General features: G+C 38.4%; 1 protein-coding gene across 3 annotated transcripts in view; it reads left to right on the top strand.

Moving 5' to 3' along the window:
* The first annotated feature begins 1,024 nt into the window (after positions 1 to 1,024).
* Positions 1,025 to 25,919, top strand: part of LOC140739598 (nuclear factor NF-kappa-B p105 subunit-like) — a 53,754-nt gene continuing 28,859 nt past the window's right edge. For all 3 annotated transcript variants that reach the window (XM_073067997.1, XM_073067996.1, XM_073067995.1), the window contains exons 1-5: positions 1,025 to 1,151; positions 9,785 to 9,875; positions 10,488 to 10,528; positions 17,559 to 17,657; positions 18,624 to 18,772. In XM_073067997.1, coding sequence (XP_072924098.1) covers positions 9,785 to 9,875; positions 10,488 to 10,528; positions 17,559 to 17,657; positions 18,624 to 18,772 — 380 coding nt within the window. In that variant the 5' untranslated portion in view covers positions 1,025 to 1,151. The remainder of the gene's footprint in view (positions 1,152 to 9,784; positions 9,876 to 10,487; positions 10,529 to 17,558; positions 17,658 to 18,623; positions 18,773 to 25,919) is intronic.

Genomic DNA, 25,919 nt, shown 5'->3' with positions numbered 1-25,919 from the left:
GAATTAAAAAAACAACTTACAAAGAAAAGCAGTATTTTACACCCAGTAACCTTTCTGTACTTTTAACGGTTTACAGCAAACAAGTTACACGCCATATGTTATACTTGATCCCAATGTGCTTGTTTTATTTCAGTGTCATATTTCCATGCCAGTGAGCTTGTTGTAAAATTTCAAACATTGCTCTGATCTCTGTGCAGAAACCACTACTTTCTGATACATATAATTAACCATTTTACGATAAGGAGGAAGAACAAACCCTGCCACCCTTTTGCACAGAAACTCAGCAATTATTTTTAGTTGACTGTAGTGTGTAATAGAATGATACTGAGTAAGCTCTGCTCTCCAGAATGAAAATATACCTTGAAAGTGAAACTACTAATTTAATAGATACTGGAAAGCAGTGTGTGATAAACTTGCAATAAGGTGAAAATCATAAGCATTCTCAGCTACATAGGTAAATGGTATAAAATGTTGTTTTTTTAATTTGGTTCTTCAAATATATTTACAGAGGCCTGAGAAGGAGGTAGAAAGAGGATTGGGCAGTAGTGGGAATCAGTGGTTTAGCGAGTATCGCAAGGAAGGCAGAAAAAGCTGTGGAGGAAGAGAGTCAGAAACGTTGAAGGGATTTATGGGAAAGTAGTGATTAATGCCCAGACATTAGAAAGTAATGAGATCACACTGGATATTCATTTGCCACAATCATTGTCACAATGGGAAAAGGCCATGATCCAAAAGCTACAGTATTGAGAAAAGCAAGGCTTCTACAGAGACAAAGCAAGAGCATTGAAAATTACATGCTTGGAGATAATACTGGTTCTTAATTAAGAGATGTTAAATCCTCAAATGTATTTTCTTGTTTTTGTTCTTACAATGACATGTAATAGATTGTATTTATATATAGATACCTTTCTATATGAGCTGAAAGCCATTGCAATCTGCAGAAATATCCCTGATGCTATTGAAGCATATCACCAATGAACTTTCAACCAATCACTTTGCTGAACAGCTAAATCATTTGCTTAACAGAAAGAGTAACAGCTACGTGACCTAAGTGAATAGGATGGACAATGATTCGAAGCTTTACTCTACTGATGAATTCTTCTCCCAGCAACGAAGCCTGAGAATTCCTTTATATTACGAAGGACTTAAAGGTATTGTCCATTTTTTGCTGTAGATGTATACACTTGAAGAGACTTGGAAAAGATGTTTTATTAAGTTAGAATGCTGATAACTACTTTAATTCATATTTATGCATTTTTGAAATATTATACAAAGGATAGCTTCTGGTATTAGATACTTTTATCAGTGTAATGAGACTAATGTTCACATGGGAAATTTGATATTGATAGGGTAGAATTGGACCTGACAAGAAAATGGGGTCAGCAGACAAATAAAAACGTTAACAACAAAAGTCTGTTCGGCCATTTTAAGGACTGGTCAGTCAAAGCATTTTCCTGATTTAATGCTTGAATCAAAGTAATATGATCCAGGAGCCAGATTGTTCTGATAATAACATGGTGTGGTGATATAGAAACAGAAGCCTAGCAAATTAAGTTTGCATTTATTTTTAGTATGCTTCAAGGAATAGAAATGCCCCCCCCCCCCAAAACCAGAACATGATCAGTGCGACCATTGACATAGAACTGTTTCATGTAATCCTCAGTGTCCCTTGCCCTTGTTGCTGGGCAGTACAATGTGATGTTAGCCAACCTCAAGTTGATGAATTGTTCTTGGCTGTCTGTTTGTCTCTCAGCAGCTTAGGGATTTGACATGAAAGAGACGAATTCTCAAAATTAAGGACAACAGTTCATCAACCAATGTTCATTCTTCCAGACAGCTGCCCAAGATTGGAATTAGTCACTTAAGTATTTGTTAAAAAGTACAGAGCATCCACATCTTCCATGTCTTTGAGTTATAAAAGTCAATTATCTGTAAATTGCACAAGATCCCTGATGCCAGGTGGCTTTTTTTATTTTGCTGTTCCAGTTGTGCTTCAGAGTTTCACTTCTGCTTTATAACTGCTTTTCAAGTGGTAAACAGTACTTAAAGATGTAACTGAATTACTGAGCAGAACCAGCTAACATTAATATAAACTGTGGTTTAGATCTCTTACTTTGAAATATATTATTTGTGTGCAGCCATTTTAAATATTAAAATTGTGTCTGCTCTTTAACTCAAAATATCAATTTATCTAAATGTTTTGAAAAGATACAAAAGCTGTGAACAACTAATATCTAAAGATGGGTGTTGGATCGGAAGATTGGAATGAATACATTAAACAACATAGAATACATTAATAGCAAGGAAAAATTAGAGTATTTGATTGATTTAGTCAAAAATATAAAAACAGAAGACAGACTATTTAAATAATTAATAAAGAAAGTTGATGAGCAATGGTCCCAAAGAAAGTGCGTCAGGATAATAATGGAAAATGAAGAGGTGACAAACTAATTAAATTGGTATTCAGCAGCAGACTTCACAATAGAAAAAATATTTCAGAGACATTTCAAGACTGACTGTATTTTGGGAACTACAAGGGAGGGAGGAACTCATGAAAACTACGATCACGGGGGAAATAGTACTGAGCAAATTATCTGAGCTGTGTATTATCTGAGTACTGAGCTGTGAGTTGACAAGTCTCTACTTCCTGAAGGACTTCATCATTGAGTTTATTACCGGTAGATGTTGCTAGGGAGGTAGTTGAAGTGTTGGCTTTAATTTTCCAAAATTCCCTAGAATTAGGGAAATTTTATTACAGTGGGGAAAAAAGCAGATATTACTTTTTTATTCACACAGGAAGGGTGACAGAAAGCAGGAAACTATAGGCAGTTAACTTAACATCGGCCACAGGGAAAAGGAAAATGTTAGAAATTATTACTAAAGACATTGCAGAGTACTCAAGTTCATTTAATGAAAAGGAAACCATATTTGATTTCTCTGGAGAAATCTTGAAAGAAATCATGAAGATCTTTGAAGAAGTAATATTTGAAGAGGATATAAGAAGGCTATGAAGGGATATAGATGGGTTAAATGAGTGGGCAAAGATCTGGAAAATGGAATACAATATGGATGAATGTGGAATTACCATTTGATGAGTTCTAAGCTGCATTTGATCTGGGCGTCTTGGTGCATAGAGGTATTTTACTAAGGCAAGGTTACTGGTACATGAAATAATTCTGAACTACAGACTTATTTCAACAGAAATTGTTGCTTATTGTCATCAAATATAAGAATAGTGAGACCATGCTTCAGTTGTCTAAGGTAATGTGAGGCCAAATCTGGAGTAATGTGCTCACAATTGTTTTCCCTATTTAAGGAAGAACTTCAACATATTAAAAAAAAGTTCAAATGCTTATGAGCTCAGGGCCTTGTAATAAGCTAGCTGTCTTATGAAAAACATTGGACAGTATAGGCCTCTTTCTGCTGCTATTTAAAACTGTAGATAGATATTAAATCCTGAGGGTGTATGTAGAAAGAATGCTTCCTCTTTCGTTAGTATATACAGTATTTCCTATATTTTTTCCTGTATTTCATTTGGAGTTTGAGGAGATTTGATTTGTCATCTAAAACATGGGAAAACCTCTACAGATGTACCATGGGGAGCATTCTGACAGGCTGCATTGCCCTCTGATATGGGGGGGGGGGGGTTGGTAGGGGGAGGCTACTACACAGGATCAAAGTGAGCTGCAGAAAGTTGTAAAACTGAACTCCATTTTGTGTACTAAAATCAGGTTTAATACTTCTGTCATGAAATGTGTTGTTTTGTGGCAGCAGTACATTGCAATGCATAATTTTAAAAAACTCTTAAGTTGCAATAAGAAATATATATTAGAAGATTAAATTTAATAAGTAATGCAAAAAGAGAAAAAAAAGAAAGAAGTAGTGAGGTACAGTAGTGTACGTGAACTCATTGTCCATACAGAAATCAGATAGTGGCAGGGAAGAAGCTGTTGCTAAAACATTGAGTGTGTGTAGTCAGATTCCAATATCTCCTCCTTGATGGTAGCAATGAAAAGAGGGCATGTCCCGGATGATGGGGGTCCTTAATGATGGATACCACCCTTTTGAGGCATCACATTTCAAAGAAATCCTCAATTCAGGGGAGGCTAGTACCTGTGATGGAGCAGGCTAACTTTGCAACTTTCTGCAGCTTTTCCTGATCTTGATCAATAGCCCCTCCACCACAGAAGGTGATCCAACTAGTTAGGATGTTCTTTATGTTACATCTGGAGAAATTTGTGAGAGGTTACAATCAAATCAGCCACAATATTACTATGTGGTGAATGAGGGTTAAGGGACTGATTGGCCTGCTTCTGTACCTCATCTGTATGTTTCAGTAGAATCATAGGATAATGTTCTCTCCAAAGAAAAATTATTGTGAAAAGCATTTTGAAAAATTTAACATTGATTCAGTCACCCATGGAGACTTAGTTTGTAAAACAAACATATTCTGGAATGTCTGACCTAATCACTGAACACTGAATAGGTGTAAACTGAATTCCTGCAATGAACTGCAAAGATTCCAAGATCTACCAATTTTGGGTGACTTCTCAGTTGCAACAGGATTTTTTTTCCCGTTTATTCTTGATGTTAGAGATCAAGACATCAGGCACAGGTGTGCATTTTTCCTCAAAGAACCATCACTTCCCGTGGAGTCGACCAGTGTGAGGATGGCTTTGGGAGTAATGGGTGCTGTTAGATACCAGGCTGTTGATACTTAAGTTACCCTCGCTTTCCCAATGACAATGGTTATGAGCATTTTCCTGGAAGTACTCATGTCATCAAAGGATTCTTCAGACAGTGGCTGAGCTAATTTGTATGGCCAGTAGGTGGATTGTTTAGTCAGAAGATGTGTCATACATGATGGTAGCATGCTGTTTTTTTACATATTATTGGTAATGAGCTAGAAGAGAAGTTGAGGCTGATGAAAAAATTGCAGACCACCACCAGACAGAAGTTTGCCTTGACCCAACTGCCTGGTCACCCATGACTGATCTAAATATCACCCACATAATCTTGTTAAGGCCACTTCCTCCATCCTGTACAGGAAAGTGATACCTAGGTGATATTCTGAGATCGGTGAGAAGAATGAAACAATTTCCAAGTAGAAGAGAAGAATCCTTATGGGAAGGATGTAATAGAGAAATGGAGGTCATTTAAGGGTGAAATTATGAGGGTACAGAATCTTTATGTTCCTGTTAGGTTGAAAGGAGAGGTTAAAGGTTTGAAAGCACCATGGTTTTCAAGGGCTATTAGAAACTTGGTTCAAAAAAAGAGGGATGTCTACAATAGATATAGGCAGCATGGAGTAAAGGAATTGCTCGAGGAATATAAAGAATGTAAAAGGAATCTTAAGAAAGAGATTAGAAAAGCTAAAAGAAGTTACGAGTTTGGTTTGGCAAATAAGGTGGAAGTAAATCCGAAAGGCTTCTACAGTTATATTAAAAGCAAGAGGATAGTGAGGGATAAAATTGGTCCCTTAGAGAATCAGGGTGGTCAGCTATGTGTGGAGCCGAGGGAGATGGGAGAGGTTTTGAACGATTTCTTCTCTTCGGTATTCACTAAGGAGAAGGATATTGAATGGTGTAAGTTGTGGGAAATAAGTAAGGAAGTTATGGAACCTATGACAATTAAAGAGGTGGAAGTACTGGCGCTTTTAAGAAATTTAAAAGTGGATAAATCTCCGGGTCCTGACAGGATATTCCCCAGGACCTTGAGGGAAGTTTGTGTGGAGATAGCAGGAGCTCTGACGGAGATCTTTCAGATGTCATTAGAAACGGGGATTGTGCCGGAGGATTGGCGTATTGCTCATGTGGTTCCATTGTTTAAAAAGGGTTCTAGAAGTAAGCCTGGCAATTATAGACCTGTCAGTTTGACATCAGTGGTGGGTAAATTAATGGAAAGTATTCTTAGAGATAGTATTTATATTTATCTGGATAGACAGGATCTGATTAGGAGTAGCCAGCATGGATTTGTGCGTGGAAGGTCATGTTTGACAAACCTTATTGAATTTTTTGAAGTAGTTACGAAGAATGTTGACGAGGGTAAGGCAGTGGATGTAGTCTATATGGACTTCAGCAAGGCCTTTGACAAAGTTCCACATGGAAGGTTAGTTAAGAAGGTTCAGTCGTTAGGTATTAATGCTGGAGTAATAAAATGGATTCAACAGTGGCTAGATGGGAGATGCCAGAGGGTAGTGGTGGATAATTGTTTATCGGGATGGAGGCCGGTGACTAGCGGGGTGCCTCAGGGATCTGTTTTGGGCCCAATGTTGTTTGTAATATACATAAATGATCTGGATGATGGGGTGGTAAATTGGATTAGTAAGTATGCTGATGATACTAAGGTAGGAGGTGTTGTGGATAATGAGGTGGGTTTTCAAAGCTTGCAGGGAGATTTATGCCGGTTAGAAGAATGGGCTGAACGTTGGCAGATGGAGTTTAATGCTGAGAAGTGTGAGGTTCGACATTTTGGCAGGAATAATCCAAATAGAACATACAGGGTAAATGGTAGGGCATTGAGGAATGCAGTGGTACAGAGAGATCTAGGAATAACAGTGCATAGTTCCCTGAAGGTGGAGTCTCATGTAGATAGGGTGGTGAAGAAGGCTTTTGGAACGCTGGCCTTTATAAATCAGAGCATTGAGTACAGAAGTTGGGATGTAATGTTAAAATTGTACAAGGCATTGGTAAGGCCAAATTTGGAATACTGTGTACAGTTCTGGTCACCGAATTATAGGAAAGATCTCAATAAATTAGAGAGTGCAGAGATGATTTACTAGGATGTTACCTGGGTTTCAGCACCTAAGTTACAGGGAAAGGCTGAACAAGTTAGGTCTCTATTCATTGGAGAGTAGAAGGTTGAGGGGGGATTTGATCGAGGTATTTAAAATTTTGAGAGGGATAGATAGAGTTGACGTGAATAGGCTGTTTCCATTGAGAGTAGGGGAGATTCAAACGAGAGGACATGATTTGAGAGTTAGGGGGCAAAAGTTTAAGGGAAACACGAGGGGGTATTTCTTTACTCAGAGAGTGATAGCTGTGTGGAATGAGCTTCCTGTAGAAGTAGTAGAGACCAGTTCAGTTGTGTCATTTAAGGTAAAATTGGATAGGTATATGGACAGGAAAGGAGTGGAGGGTTATGGGCTGAGTGCGGGTAGGTGGGACTAGGTGAGATTAAGAGTTCGGCATGGACTAGGAGGGCCAGAATGGCCTGTTTCCGTGCTGTGATTGTTATATGTTATATAGTTAAGAGTGAGGATAAGTAGACAGAATAGTAGATGGGAATGGTGGCAGATGAATTGAACTGGAGGAAAATTGTAGTAGTCAGACCTAAAGTGCAAATGAAGCCACAGAGTGAAATGAACCTCAGTTGGATTTGGATGGACTAGTAAAATAACCTCTCAGAATCCTGCTTCCATTAAAAATGAGGAGGTATTTTCAACAAGCAACAGTTACGAAGTGTGCATTTTGCGCCTTGTCGGGTGTCTCAGACCTGTTTTAGCTGGTGTTCATCTGTTTTATGAGGACTTTTAGTTCATGTATTCAGGTTACATTATATCCTTCATTAAAATATTGCTCATTTAACCCCATTTGTGTTAAATGCATGACATGCACACAATAAAATCACAAAATCTCTGCATTGACCGGTTGAGGTTCCACAGAAGTTTCACCCTGAGAAGAATCAATAGATAAAATAAAATTACAACAAGTTATGAGAGGTTGAATTTGAAGTGCAGAATAGTATGCAGTGAGCAGTACTTTGAAATAATTTGCCTAATTAGTGATTATGAACAAAGAGATAGCACATATCCTAATCAAAAACAGCATACAATGTACAGAGCAAAACATCCAAAATGCTGAAGGAAGTCAGCAGTTTGGGCAGCATCTATGGAAAAAAAGAGTCGATATTTCAGGCTGAGGCTCTTCTTCAGGACTGAGAAGGAAGTGGGAAGATGCCTGAATAAAAAGGTGGGTGTGGTGGTGGAAGGGAAGCTAGCCAGAAGTGGGAAAAATTGGGCTGGAAAAGACGTGATCTGATAGGAGAGGAAAGCGGACCACAGGAGAAAAGGAGGCAGTGAGGGACGCAGGAAGTGGTGGTAGGGAGGTGAGGAGACACAAAAGGCCAGAGTGGGAAATAGAAGAAGAGGAGGGGGTGAGAAAACACTTTTAGCCAGAAGAAGAAATCAATGTTCATGCCATCGGGTCGAGGCTACCCAGACAGAATATAAGGTGTTTCTCCTCTACCCTGATAGCAGCCTCATCTTGGCACAAGAGGAGGCCATGGACCGACATATTGGAATGGGAGTGGGAATTGGAATTAAAATGTTTGGCCACTGGAAAGTTAGGCTTTTGGCGCATGGAACAGAGGTGCTCATACAGACATAATCAGACTCATGCCTAATGGCCTGGTTAAAACAATGATACATTTAGTTTTAAATAATGATGGATAACAAAATGAGAAGGCACTGAGCATATACCGATCTTCAGCACTGACAGGCCCTGCATATGAGTGTTAAGGCAAGAGTGAAACATCCAAATCCATGAACGATTCAGCTGGGGCTTCCTCCTGAAATCCCAAGCATCACAGAAGCTATTTCAATTCCAAATCTAGAAATCAAGAAATGGCTGAGCACATCAGATACTGTGAAAATTATGGGTCTAGAAACATAGAAATTGTATTGGATTGCACAATGTTCAGTTCTATTCACAATTCCTCTGCAATTCAAACAGACCATAACTTTGACTCACTTCTTGACACCACAAGGTCTTACTACTATTAGAAGACAAATGTCAGGAGCAAGGCATTTTCTGCTTGCCTGCATGAGTTCAGTTTCTGCTTTCGGGAAGCTTGGTACTCTTGCACCCTTTAATCCTTTATTTCCACCAACTCTGCCACACAATACCTACAATATGAAAGACACCACATTCATTCACCTCACTTTTTCAATGACAAAAGTCCACAACAATGACCATGAAATAGAACAAGGGAACAGAACCAACTGCATGGTCAAGGCACACACAAAACTAACTTGGACTTAAACTCTGCATCTATATTGATATTGGGTCTAAATCCTGGAACTCTCTATCCATTGAGGAAGTACCTTCATCTAAAGATCTGCATCAGAATAAGATGGCTAATTGCCGCTAGTTCAAGGACAAATAGGGGTTGTCATAATTTCTGATCTTATGTTTATATTCCAAAATACAGCTACATTTATTGATGTATTTCTTGGGTCCCCACAACTGCTGTGAATGTCCAAGTACAACAGGCCAACTGGAACTGGAGGATTTGTGGATCCCATAGAAACGCTTGGTGATGGATCCACCAGTAAGAGTTCAGTTTAGTCATATGTCTTAATATTTCACCTGACAGGACGCATAACATTTATGGCCTGATTGTCAAAAGACTAAAATTAAGTGATTTGCAGAGAGGATTCAATAGCCATAGAGTCAGCTTGAAAGCAGACCTCCAGCCCAACTACACCATGCCAACAACAGCATCCGCCATTAGTTCCAATTGCCACTGTTGGGCCCAGAACCCATCAAGCCCCTACCCTCTGTGTACCTATAAATGCTTCTTAAATTGTGTGATGGCAGGCTGAATATTGCCTATTATTACACTGATGTCAATGGAAATTGGTAGAAGAACATTATTTCAAATGCAAAACATATTTTGCAAAAAAAAGTGTTTAAAATTATTAAGTCTGTTCCTTGGTCTAAGATGTCTTCCAAATAATTTCCTTGAAAGAGGAATATTTTTTATGATTGCTATTTTTTATCAGATGGAGAATATAGATCACTACAATAACTTGGACATAGACTATGTCCTCAACTATCAAGATTTGAACTCTGCAGCTCCTGGTTCACACTTCAGTAAGTGGCTATAATTATTATTAATGTACAATAAGGAACAGTTCACTTTTTGTTTTATATATCAAGTAAAGTTATATCTTTGGTGTCAAGAGCAAGGATTTCTTACCAAGCTGATGGCAGAGTTAAATTATACAGTGCAAACAGCTGATTGTACACAACTTTGCATGGGAAGCTAACTGAATAATTTTGCATACCAGTCTCTGAGCTTTGGACTATGGGGTTATTCCCATTTGAACATCTTAGGCTGATATACATCCAATAACAGCAAGCAAGATAGATATTTGTATATTCTAGCAGCTGGAACTAGAAAAATGTACCTAGCCCCACTTTCTGGTGCAGGAATGAGAGTAGTATATTATTGAGGCCATGCCTGTTATAGTAATTTCAACTGGTTTTCCACATCAAGGCTCACTCAAAACTTGAAATGACCAGCCACTTACTGCACATCTGCAGATTTTCTCTTGTTTGTGATTGAGCCACTTACTAAACAGATTTCCTGCCATATTTCAGTGTAAGTGGTGTGGTAAGAAGACAAATATCAGCGCCTTCTGATTAATGTGCATCTATTGGCCTCCTAAATAATAACTAATGTTGATATTTTTTCATATTTAGCATGTGATCCCTACATTGAAATTATTGAACAACCTAAGCAGGTAAGCTACAAAAAAATCTAATAATCTTTTTGGTTTTACTAGAAACACCAAAATTTAGGCTTCAGATGAAGGAGTATATTAGTCATATGGATTGCAGAGGTGATTTTTCATATGTTGAGTCATATTCTGCTTGGAGGACGGTCACAAGTGGTGTGCCTCGGGGATTTGTTCTGGGACCCTTACTCGTCGTGATTTTTATAAATGACCTGGATGAAGAAGTGGAGGGATAGGTTAGTAAGTTTGCTGATGACACAAAGGTTGTGGGTGTTGTGGATAGTATGGAGGGCTGTCAGAGGTTACAGCAGGACATCAATAGGATGCAAAACTGGCCTGAGAAGTGGCAGATAGATTTCAACCCAGATAAGAGTGAGGTGGTTCATTTTGGTAGGTCAAATATGATGGCAGAATATAGTATTAATGGTAAGTCTCTTGGCAGTGTGGAGGATCAAAGGGATCTTGGGGTCTGAGTCCATAGGACACTCAAAGCTGCTGCGCAGGTTGACTCTGTGGTTAAGAAGGCAGACGGTGCATTGGTCTTCATCAACCATGGGACTGAGTTTAAGAGCTGAAAGCTAATATTCCAGCTATATAGTCCCCTGGTCAGACCCCACTTGGAGTACTGTGCTTAGTTCTGGTCACCTCACTACAGGAAGAATGTGAAAACTAAAGAAAGGGTGCAGAGAAGATTTACAAGGATGTGCCTGGATTGGAAAGCATACCTTATGAGAATAGGTTGCATGAACTCGGCCATTTTTCCTTGGAGCAATGGAAGAGGTGACCTGATAGAGGTGCATAAGATGATGAGAGGCATTGATCATGTGGATAGTCAGAGGCTTTTTCAAAGGGCTGGAATAGTTAGCACAAGAGGGCACAGTTTTAAGGTGCTTGGAAGTAGGTACAGAAGCGATGTCAGAGGTAATTTTTTTTATAAACACAGAGAGTGGTGAGTGCGTGGAATGGGCTGCCGGCAACAGTGGTGGAGGCAGATACAATAGGGCCTGTTAAGAAATACCTGGACAGGTACATGGAGCTCAGAAAAGTAGAGGGCTATGGGTAACCCTAGGTAATTTCTAAAGTAAGGACATGTTTGGCACAGCTTTGTGGGCCGAAGGGCCTGTATTGTGCTGTAGGTTTTCTATCTTTCTATGTGTCATTTGACTCAGTTACATTGTAGAAAAATGTGAGTCTATGGAAAAAAAGAAGACAGGAACTGAAATCACATAAGATCTTTACCTTTTCAGCTAATAACTTGATAATAGACACTGAAGAAAATCGGGTAGGGAAAGGATTTGGTCAACTATGCTTATTCATTTATCAGATATCTTTATTTTTCACTCATCTTTCCAGCACTACTAACAAAGCTTCTTTATTTCTAGTTTTTAATCTTGGGTGCTAGTGAGTAAAAAAAGTATAGAGCCCTCTGGGGTAGAATTCATAAAACTGCACTTTGCTCGTATGATTGGGCTAACTCTCAGATGCCTACACTGAATTTATGGAAATCTGCTAGTTTTTAAGGTTACGGTGTAGATCATTGTCTGGTATGTACAGAAACCAAGTACTCTTCAGGCTTTTAAGTTTTAAGGATAATAATCATTTAGTAAGGATGAAAACTTTTTAGTTTTTATTCTTAATTAAAGTGCCAAGCTATAATGAACATTTATATTCCTTCTGAGCTGAGTTCTCAGCACACTTTTGAGATAAAGAGGGGCTGGGTTTGCAGAAGGAAAATGAAGTGCAGGAAGTTGGAGAGCATTTGGAGCAGTTAATCTTGCCCACTGACACTTTCTAGCATCATAAGGTACCTAAAATAAGTTCAGGAAAGATGTTTTTGAGAGAGTGGTTAAAGGAGGTGCTCTAAGCTAAGAATAGAAAAGTAAAAACCGAAGTAAAAATTTGTGTCAAGTGAATATAAGGATTGATTCTCTGACTGTTGTTGAAACATTTCAGAGGTCTGGTCATGTAACATGATGTGGCAATTCATGATTTTTCAACCTTTTGTATTAAGTAAGTGCTGCTTCTTGTGAAATCGGTAAGGAACAACTTGACTGATGATGACTTCATTCATACAAGTGCAAAGACATACAATTATTAAAAATTATAAAGAAAATCAGTGCAAAAACAGGAATAATGAGATAATGTTAATGGGTTCATGGACTTTTCAGAAATCAGATGGCAAATGTGAAGAAGGCGTTTTTGAATCATTGAGTGTGTGTCTTCAGACTTCTGTATCTGCTTCCTGTTGAGAAGAGGGCATGTGCTGGATGGTGGGGTCCTGAATGATGGATCCACCCAGCTGAAGCACTGCTTCTTGAATTGTCCTTGACAATGGGATGGGTTGTGCCCATGATGGAGCTGGCTGAATCTACAATCGTCTGCAGCCTCTTGTTATCCTGTGAATTGACGCCTCCATACCAGCCTGTGATGTAACCATTCAGAATGCTTATATCAATAGAATTTTTTTTAAGTCTTTGGTGACATCCCGAATCTCTTCAAAATCCTAGCTAGAGCACTTGATGATTTCATCAGTGTGTTAAGCGCAGGATAGGTCCTCAGAGATCTTGACATCCAGGAACTTGAAGCTGCTAACCTCTTCCATTACTGACCCTTCAATGAGGACTGGTGTGTGTTCTCCTGACTTCCACTACCAGAAGTCTGCAGTCAGTTCCTTGGTCTTGCTGACATTGACTGCATGGTTGCTACTGTGACATCACTCAACCAGCCAATCTATTTCCTTCTTGAACATCTCCTGTCACCATCTGAGATTTTACCAGCAACAGTTGTATCATCTGCAATGTTATAAATGGTATCTGAGCTGTGCTTAGCTACATAATTGTAAGTTTACAGATAGTAGAGCAGTGGGTTAAGCACACATCCCTGAGGATCGGTGATAACACCTCTTGTTGACAATCAAAACATTGTCAACAAGGAGATGTTATCTCTGATCCATGCCCACTATGGTCTCCTGATGAAAAAAATCAAGGAGCCAATCGCAGAAGGAGGTACAGAAGCCCAGGTTTAGACGCTTGGTAATTAATACTGAGGGGATGATGATATTGAACATTGAGGTATAATTAATAAACAGCAAAGTTCAAGTTCAGAATTCAAAGTAAATTTATTATCAATAGTACATATATATCACTAAATACAACCCTGAGATTTGTTTTCTTGCAGGCATACTCAATAAATCCATAACAGGATAATAACCATAATAAAATCAAACAAAGACTGCACCAACTTGAACATTCAACTAGTGTGAAAAAGGCAACAAACTGTGCAAATACTAAAATAAAAAATAATAATAATAATAAATAAATAAGCAACAAAATATCAAGAATATGAGGTGAAGAGTCCGTGAAAATGAGTCCAGAGGATGTGGGAACATTTCAATGATGGGGCAAATGAAATTGAGTGGTTATCCCCTTTGGTTGAAGAGCCTGCTGACTGAGGGGTAATACCTGTTCCTGAACCTGGTAGTGTGAGACCTGAGGTTCCTGTACCTTTGTCCTAATGACAGCAGCAAGAAGAGGGCATGACCTAGATGGTGGGGGTCCCTGATGATGGATGATGCTTTCCTGTGACAATGCTCTGTGTAGATGTGCTCATTGTTGGTGGGGGAGGGGAGCTTAACCTGTGACGGACTGGGCCATATCCATTATCTTTTGTAGGATTTCCCATTCAAGGGCGTTGGTGTTTCCAAATGATGCTATGATGCAGCCAGTCAATATACTCTCCACCACACGTTTATTGAAGCTTGTCAAAGTTTTAGATGTCATGCTGAATCTTCACAGACTCCTAAGGAAGTAAAGGCTTAGGAAGTCATGCTTTCTTTGTAATTGCACTTAGGTGCTGGGCCCAGGACGGGTCCTCCGAAATGATAAGCACCAACGAACTTAAACCAACTAATCCAACAAGATGCTGACCCTCCACTCCTGATCCTCTGACAAAGACTGGTTAATGCACCTCTGGTTTCCTTTTCCTGAAGTCAATAATCAGCTCCTTGGTCTTGCTGACAATGAGTAAAAAGGCTGGTGTTGTGACACCGCTCAGCCACATTTTTAATCTCCCTCCTGTATGCTGATTCATCAGCACCTTTGATTTGGCCTGTGATAGTGGTTTCATCAGCAAACTTGAAAATGGCATTGGAGTTGCGCTTAGCCTCACAATCATAAGTGTAAAGCGAGTAGAGCAGGGGACTATGCACACAGCCTCGTGGTGTGCCTGTGCTGATGGAGATTGCGGAGGAGATGTTGTTGCCAATCCGAACTGACTAGGGTCTGCAAGTGAGGAAACCAAGGATCCAATTGCACAAGCAGATATCCAGGCCGAAATCTTGAAGCTTATTGATTAGTTTTGAGGGGAATTATGGCATTAAATGCTGAGTTGTATTCGATAAAGAGGATCAGGATGCGTCTTTGCTGCCCAGATGTTGCAGGGAGAAGTGAAGAGCCAATGAGATGGCATCTGCTGTGGCCTGTTGTGCCAGTAGGCAAATTGGGGCAGATCCAAGTCTCTGCTTAGGTCCGAGTTCATGCGTTTCAGCACCAACCTCTGAAAACAGTTCATCACTGTGGATGTAAGTGCTACTGGATGATAGTCATTGAGGCAGGTTACTATGTTCTTCTTGGGCACCGGTATAATTGAAGCCTGCTTGAAGCATATGGGTACCTCAGATTGTTGAAGCGAGAGATTAAAGATCTCAGTGAACACTCCAGCCAGACGAACAGCACAGGTCTTCAGTAATTGACCAGGCATCCCATTGGGGCAAGATGCTTTTCATAGGTTCACTCTCCTCAAAGCTGCACGCACGTCAGATCAGAGACAGAAATCACAGGATCAGTGGGGACTGAGAGACATATATCTGCAATAGTCTCACGTATATCGAGAAGGCATCAGGGTGCACTGTCTCATGACTGACGATCACAGTGCACAGCTCCTCCAGTGCCAGCTTGATATTTACCATGGTGGACTATACAACATTACCAGGATAATTGTGGAGAACTCTGCCAGTAGGTAAAATGGACATCACTTGACTGCCAGATGAGCAGGACTGAGAATGATCTGCCATGTTTGTGTTAATCATGAAGTAACATAAAAAGAATCACTGACCCCTAGTGACCACTAGTCACCAGCAGCCAATCTGAAAAGGATCCCTTTATCCCCACTCTTTGCCTTCTGCCAGTCAGCCAATCTTGAGTCCATGCTAGTATCTATCCTATAATACCTTAGGCTCGTATCCTGTTTAGAAGCTGCATGTGCAGCAGCTTATCAAACGGCTTCTGAAAATCCAAGTAAACAGCATGAAATGGCTCTTGTTTGTCTAACCTGCCAGAATATCTTCAGTAACTGCTCCATAAATTGTTTCCTGGATCTCCTAAAGAAGAAACTAAGTGACTGTCCTATTAATGTCTGCTCTCTGAAGAATCCTTGCCTTCTCTATTGTTAGAATAGGGAAGGTTAAGATATTAATGGTATCAAATTGAAAAAAAAGGCATCAAATCAAATAAAAAAACGCAAATACTGGAAATCAGAAATAGCAGATTGGGTAGTATTTTGGGAGAGACACAGTTGTTTCAAATCAATTCATTTCATTAAAACTGAGAAAAGTTAGAATTAACAAGCTTTGGGTTGCTGAGAAATGTTGGGGGTGGGCAGATGAGGAGAATAAAGAGAATGCTTATGATCTGGTGGAGAGTGAATGAGACTAAGTGACACAAGAGCTGTAGGTGTTGGCAGAGAGAAGCTGCTGAAGGCTTGTTAATCTCAGAAAAGATGTTTGAAAAGCTGTAATTAGAAAGATACAAAAAAATAGAACAACATAAAAATGCTGGGTCTGTGAGCTTATAAAGCATTACATATGCCAGGAAACTGAAATAAAAACAAAATACTGGAAACACTCTGGGAGCAATTTTTTTTTAAAGATGGACAAACTATAAACTTTCACCAGAACTGGCCAATTCTGATGCAGCCCAGGAATGCTGCTTACTTAAAGCTATGGAATTTCTACGAGTTGTGAAGGGCTCTGTCAGAAAGGGGAGTTTAAAGTGGAAATGGGAAAAAGAATTAATGAAATGGCACGCACAATGCTGCAAAGATTATGGCAGGACAAAATATGATATGTTTTTTAAAAAACGGCAAAGAATGGTAAAATGGAAAGGAGAAGGCTAAGAAATGATTGTTTGCTAGCAAAATTTCTGAAATTAAGGCAGTATGAGTTTCTAAAAGCATATTGAAAGGTAGACAATAACTGACTCACAAAACATATACAGTGCTGTAGTAGGGCATTCTGTCCCTTGACTCCATATAGCTCTGTGCAAGAGCAAGAACAATCCAGCCAGTACCATCTCTCTGCCTTCACACTATAGACCTGCACGTTATTTGTTTTCAAATACTTATCCCCCTCCCTTTTGAATGCCACTACTGCACCTGCCGCCACGACATTCTGAACGCCAGCCACAATAGCTACATTGCATACTCCTGAAGTTACTGATTCTCTTATAAAAATTATTATAAATATGTATAAATGATTATTTTATAAAAGTGTTTGAATACATTCAGAACCCAGGCCTTAGGTCCCATGGTTTCTGGATAAAAGTTACAGGTAGAGTATTAAATATCAAAACAGTACTATATCAAGAAATAAAGCAGTACGCTTCACTAGTTGACATGCAAGTATGGCAGATGGACGTTCAATGTGAGCATTTTGTATGTCTTGAGAACCTCAGATACTTCAAGAGCAGAAATATTTTAAAGCCTACGGACAATGGCATAAAATAATGATTAAGATGTTAGTCTTGTTTCAAAGGAGCCACCTGCAAAGGGCAGAAATTATGCAAGAACTGTATTAAGCTCAAGTTTAAAGGGACACATCACATAAATACCGGGTACTGTACCTCAGATGCATTGGAAACATTACCTCAGATACATACAGTTGTGACTTTTTCTTTGAATATTGAAAATCAAACTGTTATGTAGCTGTACCATTATTCTTTGAGGAACACAATAACTAGTTCATTGTATTTCTGTTTTGAAGCGAGGCTTCCGGTTTCGTTATGGATGTGAGGGACCATCTCATGGTGGTTTACCCGGTGTTTCAAGTGAAAAAAACAAAAAGACATACCCAACAGTGAAGGTAGGTGATGGAAGCAAAGCTATGAACAGGAATAACCTTCTAAATCCTTTTAAACATTTTGTTTTGTAACAAAATTAACACCAAGTTGAAATAAAGAATTGTACAAGAACTTGATCATTATTTGTAACAGGAGGGGCCTAATGAACTTTTACACAAGCTGAGTATTTCTATCCACGTTCATTTGCACTTTAGAAGAATGAAAGATGATGTTAATCAGATGGGAAAAGTGTGTTTCGCTTCACGTTGAAGTATAGAACCAGAGGCCATAGTTTCAGACTATAGGGTTGCTGATTTAACAGAAAAATAAGTAGGAATTTCTTCTCTCCAAGGATTGTGAATCTTGGGAATTCTCTATCACAATGAGATCTGGAGGCTGCATCATGGAATATATTCTAAGTTGAAGGGCTAGCATACTAGTATCTGTTCCTTCACTTCACACGCGCAGTTTGAAACAGTTGCTGGCCTTTGTTACTTCTTTTGAGTTTATTTTTCTTTATTTCAATATTTCAATTAATGTTAACATTTAATGGTTTTATAATTGAATCTATTTGTTATTATTAATTATTTTCTAAACTATTTAATTTTTAAGCTAATTAAACATACATCAATTATTTCCAAATATCTCTGATGATCAGTTTTGTTTAGAGATAGCTAAAAAGGGCTTTCACAGCATGGAGGTGAACAAATGCCATTGGGCAAACCAATAACTGTGCCTCAGCTCTCATCACCTGAGGCCTAGTTATCATGTGTGAGCACTCCATTTCATGAGACAGGCCAGGCGATGAGGCCTCACCATGCTGACAGCCTCAATAACACAAAATGTTGGTGCAGCCCTGGGACGTGTAGTGAAATTAATTTTATGTTTTTTGCTGCTTTTTAAAGGAATATCAAATTCCCTCCTTTTTTTTTAATGTTTCCTTGGACTATGGCACCAAATGATCAAAAATCACAACCTTTTCCTTTTAGGTCCATAACTATACAGGCCCTGTCAAAATTGTGGTGCAATTGGTTACCATTGATGAACCTCCACTTCTGCACGTGCACAGCCTGGTAGGAAGACAATGTAAAAATGGAATCTGTGTGGTCCAGATAGATTCTGAAGACATGACTGCAAGGTAGGAAAATAGAACAAGAAATATATGAAGTTTACTGTTGATCCTGTTTATTTAAGCTAAGAATTTGACATTTACATAAATTTTAACCAATCACTGTGGCATCAGAAATACACATTGTAACAAATGTTCAAAAGGTAGCATTCAAATTTAAAAAGCAATGGGAAACTTGCATGCCAGGGCTGTAAACTGTTGCTGTTAATTATAACAAGGAAGCAAGTTTAATCTAACTAATCCCAAGGAATTTGGGTGTATAACACATTTGATTGTCTGTATTGTCATTAACAGTGCATAACAGGAGGCCAAGCCTGTCCAACCAAATTGCCACCCTACAGGTTAGTCAAATGTGAGGCTGATATAGAACAACAAGGGAGAGCTCAGTTTTCCATCTCCATCAGTCAGAAAAATAACAGTTATACCAGTCTTTACAAACTGCTTCCCCAGAGCGCATGTGATTTAAAGGGCCAACCCTCCTTGTCTTCTCTGACCGCAAATACAACCTCTCATGTGTTTCACTCTTTCCTCATGGAGATCAGGGTGACTGTCACTCTCAGCTTTCTAGAATTAGGATCACTCCAGGCTGCCCATTTCGATCTCTGCCACACCTCAAAGTTTGTTTCTCCCTTTTGTATTAGGGAAGTCATCCAAGGAGAGGGAGCTTCACTCAGAGGACCAAGCAGAATAGAAAGGGCAATTGCAAGCTTTCCCAAAGTGCAGACATTAAGAAACTTGATTCATGAACATACTTCCTTGTCAACCACCTGTCAGGAATACCTAGCTGAAGCCCTGGAGGGTTTCTGTAGCCTCAAGTGTATAAAGCACATGCCATCTGGGGGCACTGTTCTACTAACATATCTTTACCTCACATCCTCCATTTTCTGCAAGGTTGCTCCCTCCGTGATTCCTTGGTCCTTTCGTCCCTCCCCACTAATCTCCCTCCCGGCACTTTACCTGCAAGCGGCCAAAGTGCTACACCTGCCCATTCGCCTCTTCCCTCACCTCCATTCAGGGCCCCAATTAGTCCTTCTAGGTGAGGCAACACTTCACCTGTGAATCTGCTGGGGCCCTCTATCGTGTCAGCTGCTCCCGATGTGGCCTCATCTACATTGGTGAGACTCAGCATAAATTACTTTGTTGAGTACCCTGGCTCCATCCGCCAGAAGTGCAATTTCCCAGAGGCAAAACATTTTAATTCCAATTCCCTTTCCTGTTCCAACATGTTGGTTCATGGCCTCCTCTTGTGGTAAGATGAGGCCACCCTCAGAGTGGAGGAGCATCACCTTGTTTTCCATCTGGATAGACTCCAACCCAATGGCATGAATATCGATTTCTCCTTCTGGTAAAAAAAAATTCTCTCCCCTCCCCTCTTCTTCTATTTTACACTCTGGCATCTTAACTCTTGTCACCTGCCTTTCATCTCCCCCTAGGTTCCCTCTTCCTTCCCTTTCTTCTTTGGTCCACTCTCCTCTCCTATCAGATTCCTTCCTCCCCAGCCCTTCATTTTTCCTACCCACCTGACTTCACCTATCACCTTCCAGCTATCCTCCTTCTCCTCCCCCACCTTTCTTTATTCTGGTGTCTTCTCCCTTCCTTTCCAATCCTGAAGAAGGGTCTCACCTTGCAACGGCAACTGTTTATTTATTTCCCTAGACGCTGCCCAACCTGCTGAGTTCCTCCAACATTTTGTGTGTGTTGCTTTGAATTTCCAGCATCTGCAGAGTTTCTCATGTTTATGATTTACTGTTCTTCTTTACCTGACCAAGTCCTTGTCATCTGTAGGAGCACCCTCTCATTTCCCTTCCATCTCTGTAGCACCCATTCATTCAATTGCAACACTCTCATACTTCGAAAGAATGTTCCTTGTATTGTAGTATATCTCTATAAAAGCTGGCTGCAGATACAGCACCTGCCAGCCTACATGCAGAGAACTGTGAGAAACTGTGCAACATCAGTGGGGTATATCATGCTGAAATCAGCATTGTCTGTATCAGCCTGACTGCAACGATCTATGATTTCCTTTTTCTTTGGGTAACTTTCGTGACCATTTAGGATGACCCCAAATTTATTTTAAAGTCAACTAAATGGCATGAGGCAAATTCTTGGCCAGGACTTGAAATCTGGTAAAAACAGGAGCTTTACTGAAATACAAAATCAGCTCATGTGTTAAAGAATGTGGGTTGGACAATAATGCTATGCTCTGGCAGACACTGACCTCTCTGAAAGATACATGGAAGTAATGGGTAATATATAAATAGAAATAATCACCATTGTGATTTCTATCCCCATCAATGCTCAGAGACACCATAAAATGATTCCAAAAACTCCATAGAGTCTTGAAGCAATAAATTCACAGACTATTATGATTATTGAATGCCTTCTGGAAGCCCAATTGGATATCATATTCTCTCACCTATCTAATCAGCAACCCACTCAAAAATAATATCAGATTAATCATATACGACTTACCCTTCACAAAATCACATTGACTCTCTCTGATTGAATTATATTTTTCCAGATAATCGGTCTCTTTTTCTCTAGTGATAGGTTCTAATTCCTCAAGCATATCTGGTCCAAATTCAGTAGGTTGGCAGTATTAGCATCGCTGATCTGAATTTTCTGTTCTATTTCTCTCTTTACAGTGCTGCCTAATCTGCTGATTAATTCCAGTATCTTTATTTGTTTTAATTTCCTAAATCTGCTTTGTTTTTGCTTTATGATTATTGATAAAAGCTCTCTCTTCTCCTTCTTGAATGGCTGCTTCAGGGATTTATCCACAGTGCGACAACTTAGACTATAGCAACTCCCTCCCCGATTGGCTGAAAGAATCTTTACAAACCTATTTACTGACCTATGTCGTTCCACCTTTTTCTTCTTTGCTTGATGAGATACGTCCTAATTATATCATGATGATGTGGCTGGTCACTTCATATAGTCACACTTTTCCAAGAGTCGCTTGTACTTGCTCATTTATCTACCACCGAAGCAATCCTACTTTTGAGACAAAGAATTATGAGTTCTATCTCTGCTCCAAGACTTAAAACACTTCTTTGCACTGATTCTTCAAGAGAAGGTTTAATGTCAGAAGTGCAATGTTTCAGTTTCTAAATTGAAAGCGTCTGCAGGTGCATCTCATGATGCTATTGGCTGCATGCTACAGCTCCAGTTTTAAGATGGAGCTTTCTTTTATTTTTTTTTAATAATGGCAAATAATTTTGTTTATATAAATTTTTTACATCATTATCAACTTTAATACCTAAATATTTTATCCCATTTATTGACCATCGAAATTGAGTTACTAATTGACATTGATTATAATTTCCTTTGGTAAGGGGTAAAATTTCACTTTTATCGCAATTTACTTTATACCCTGATATTTTCCCATATTCTTCCAATCTAAAAGATAATCTTTGCAAAGATTGCAATGGGTTTGTTAAATAAATCAAAACATCATCAGCAAATAAATTAATCTTATATTCTTCTTGATTGACTCTAAAACTCCCAATATCTGAATCTGTTCTAATTAATTTAGCTAATGGTTCTATTGCAAATACAAATAAAGCAGGTGATAATGGGCAGCCTTGTCTAGTTGACCTCATTAAGCAAAATGGTGTTGAAATCTGACCATTTGTAACTACTTTAGCTTGAGGATTAGTATTTAAAGTTTTAATCCATTGTATAAAAGATTTTCCTAACTCATATTTTTCCAATACCTTAAATAAAAAATCCCATTCCAATCTATCAAATGCTTTTTCTGCATCCAAAGCAACTGCCACACTCATTTCCTCTCTTTTTTGTGCCAAATGAATTATACTAAGTAACCAGGTTATATTATCCATTGAATGAAAAAAAATAAAAGAGGATCTTGATAAATGGATGATGTTACCAATAACATTAATAGGTAGAGTTAATGCTGTAAAAATGAATGTATTTCCTAGATTGCAATATTTATTTCAAACTTCACCAATACAATTACCTCAGAAGTTTTTTCAAGAACTGAATAAATATGTAAGGAAATTTCTTTGGAAAGGAAAGATGTCAAGAATATCATTGGAAAAATTGACATGTAAATTTGATTTAGGAGGGTTACAACTTCCAAATTTTAAGAATTATTATAAAGCAAATCAACTTAGATTCATTGTGTCTTTTTTTGATGAAGAGAAACTGGCATGGATTAGAATAGAATTAGATAAGATAGGAGAAAGCATACCAGAAGATTTTATATATAAATGGGAATCCAAATGGATACGGGAAAAAAAAGAATCTCCTATATTAAGACACTTGATTGATTTATGGAATAAGGTAAATATGGACGATGAGATAAAGAAATCTTTATTAGCAAAAAGAACTTTAATTCAAAATAGGCTTATTTCTTTTACGATGGATAATAAACTTTTACATAATTGGTTCCAAAAGGGGATTAAATATATAGGTGATTGTTTTGAAGGAGGTATATTGATGTCGTTTGATCAATTAAAAAATAAATATAAAATATCAAATAACACTCTTTTCTGTTATTTTCAATTAAAAGCTTATTTACGAGAAAAGCTGGGTCAAACAATGTTGATACCAAAACCTAGTGAAATAGAAATATTAATTCAGAAGGGAAAAATTAAAAAATTTACATCTTGTATGTATAATTTGATTCAAAACCAGACAATTAAATCAGGAATTCATAAATCAAGACAAAAATGGGAATCTGATTTGAATGTTAAAATTGATGGAAAAAACTGGTCAAGATTATGTTCTGATAGTATGAGAAATACAATAAATGTTTGACTTAGATTAATACAATATAATTTTTTACATCAATTATATATATCACCACAGAAAATAAATAGATTAAATTCAAATATGCCTGACCAATATTTTCGATGTAATCAAGAAATTGGTACTTTTTTACATTCTACTTGGCCTTGTTTTAAAATTCAACCATTTTGGATAAATTTAAGACTTTTATTGGAACAAATTACTGGAGTACAACTCCCACATAGTCCAATATTATTTTTATTAGGAGACATTGAAGGGACAGTACCGAAACTTAAATTGAATAAGTATCAGAAAAAATTTATAAAAATTGCATTGGCAGTAGCCAAAAAAGTTATCGCAGTTACTTGGAAATCTGATTTATATTTAACTATGGATCGTTGGAATAATGAAATACATAGTTGTATTCCACTTGAAAAAATTACATACAATCTAAGAAATTAATATGATATATTTTTGAAAATTTGGTTCCCACACTTACAAAAGATAGAATTAAATACATAGGTCCTTTGAAGATAAAATTATAAAGTAATGGGGGAAAGTAAAAATAAGTATTAAAATTATTTTGAACTCCATGGAGCATGTGGGGATCCTCCGATATCCAGGCAATTTTTCTCTTCTTTCCTTTTTTTTCTTTCTTTAGATAAGAGTTAAGGGGGGGGGGGGAGGGTGAAGGGGAGGGGGGAGGGTTAATGTTATTTTTCTTACTATTTTATATCACATTTATTCTTTGTAATTTCTAAAATATAATAAATAAATAAATAAATAAATAGTGTTTTTTTTTAAAGATGGAGCTTTCTTCTGTTGGTGTTTTGGTACATGTAAACAATATGCTCTGGGCTAAAGATAACCACTATCACAAATCTCTACTTTCCCAACTATTACATACAGTGGTTTACCCGGGTGAATAGTGCTATCTGTCTACTTAGTTGCAGTTTTCCTCTAATACCCTGGAATGAGCTTGTGGCAAATACACTGAGGTATTAACTTCGATGTCATCCAAAAGTTGTAGCAATAGCCTTGAGAAATCTGATGCAGCTTGTCTTGAGACATTCTATAGACACTACTCTATACTACCCACTACTACAGCATCTATCATTGAGGTCCCCCACCACCCAGGACATACCCTCTTCTCATTGTTACCATCAAGACAGAGGTACAGAAGCCTGAAGGTAGACACTCAACGATTCAGGAACAGCTTCATCCCCTCTGCCATCTGATTTTTAAGTGGACATTGAACCCAAGAATACTACCTCACTACTTTTTTAATTTCTGTTTTTGCACTACTTAAAACTATTTTATACACTTTTATATACTTACTGTAATTATTTTTATTCTATATTTATTATGTAGTAGGTACAGAGGAGATGTCAGGGGTAACTTTTTTATGCAGAGAGTGGTGAGTGCGTGGAATGGGCTGCCAGTGGTGATGGTGGAGGCAGAAACGATAGGGTCTTTTAAGAGACTCCTGGATGGGTGCATGGAGCTTAAAAAAATAGAGGGCTAAGGGTAAGCTTAGGTAGTTCTAAGGTAAGGACATGTTTGGCACAGTTTTGTGGGCCGAAGGACCTGTATTGTGCTGTAGGTTTTCTATGTTTTCTATGTATTGCATTGTACTGCTGCCGTGAAGTTAACAAATTTCATAAGATATGCCGGTGATATTAAACCTGATTCTGATTCTTCGGATGGATTTAGGAAGCTCTTTGTTGACCAGTAGAGTTGCTCAGTTTTGATACCTTCGAGAGAATCCCTTAATTGTTTTTTTTTTCTAAACTCAGCTTCTGCTGGTGTCAATTGCTGAAGCTGCAATTCCTCCTTCCAGTGGTTTTCCTCATATAAAATAAAACAGAAATGAGTTATCAGCAGTAAGCTAGAACTCAGCAGAGACTCGGTAGTTGAGCATGAGCCCTGAAATCAGTAAGATGTCGGCTCATCTCCTTGTCCGTACTTCAAGATTTCGGCTGATTTTCAATGGTAGTAATGAGGGAGCATGGTGCTGTTCGAGGTGCAGCCTTCAGATGAAAACTATCTCTGTTTTTGCAGGTGTTCATTAATGTTCCCAACACCCTGTTGCATTTACAAATCATGTTTCCCGAATGGCTACATGTAAAAAGCTTCAATCACTGTAAACCATTTTGGGACATCCTGAGGCTGAGGGAGAGAATGAGTCCATGTGAATTTTATCTCTCTTGTACTGAGAATAATAGGACAAGAAACATGTGGAAGCTGAAAAATATCCTGCAGCAAGAATGATTTTATGACCCACTTAATGGTTGCTGAGAGCGACTTTATATACAAAGCTCATGCAGCTTTTTCACAGAATTTTGTAGCAAAGTTTCCCTTGACTTTGAAATTGAACTGGATAGATATCATCAGAATTTGATTG

This window comes from Hemitrygon akajei, chromosome 15 (assembly GCF_048418815.1).
Source record: "Hemitrygon akajei chromosome 15, sHemAka1.3, whole genome shotgun sequence".
Lineage (NCBI taxonomy): Eukaryota > Metazoa > Chordata > Chondrichthyes > Myliobatiformes > Dasyatidae > Hemitrygon > Hemitrygon akajei.
This window is presented reverse-complemented; position numbering and strand designations above follow the sequence as displayed.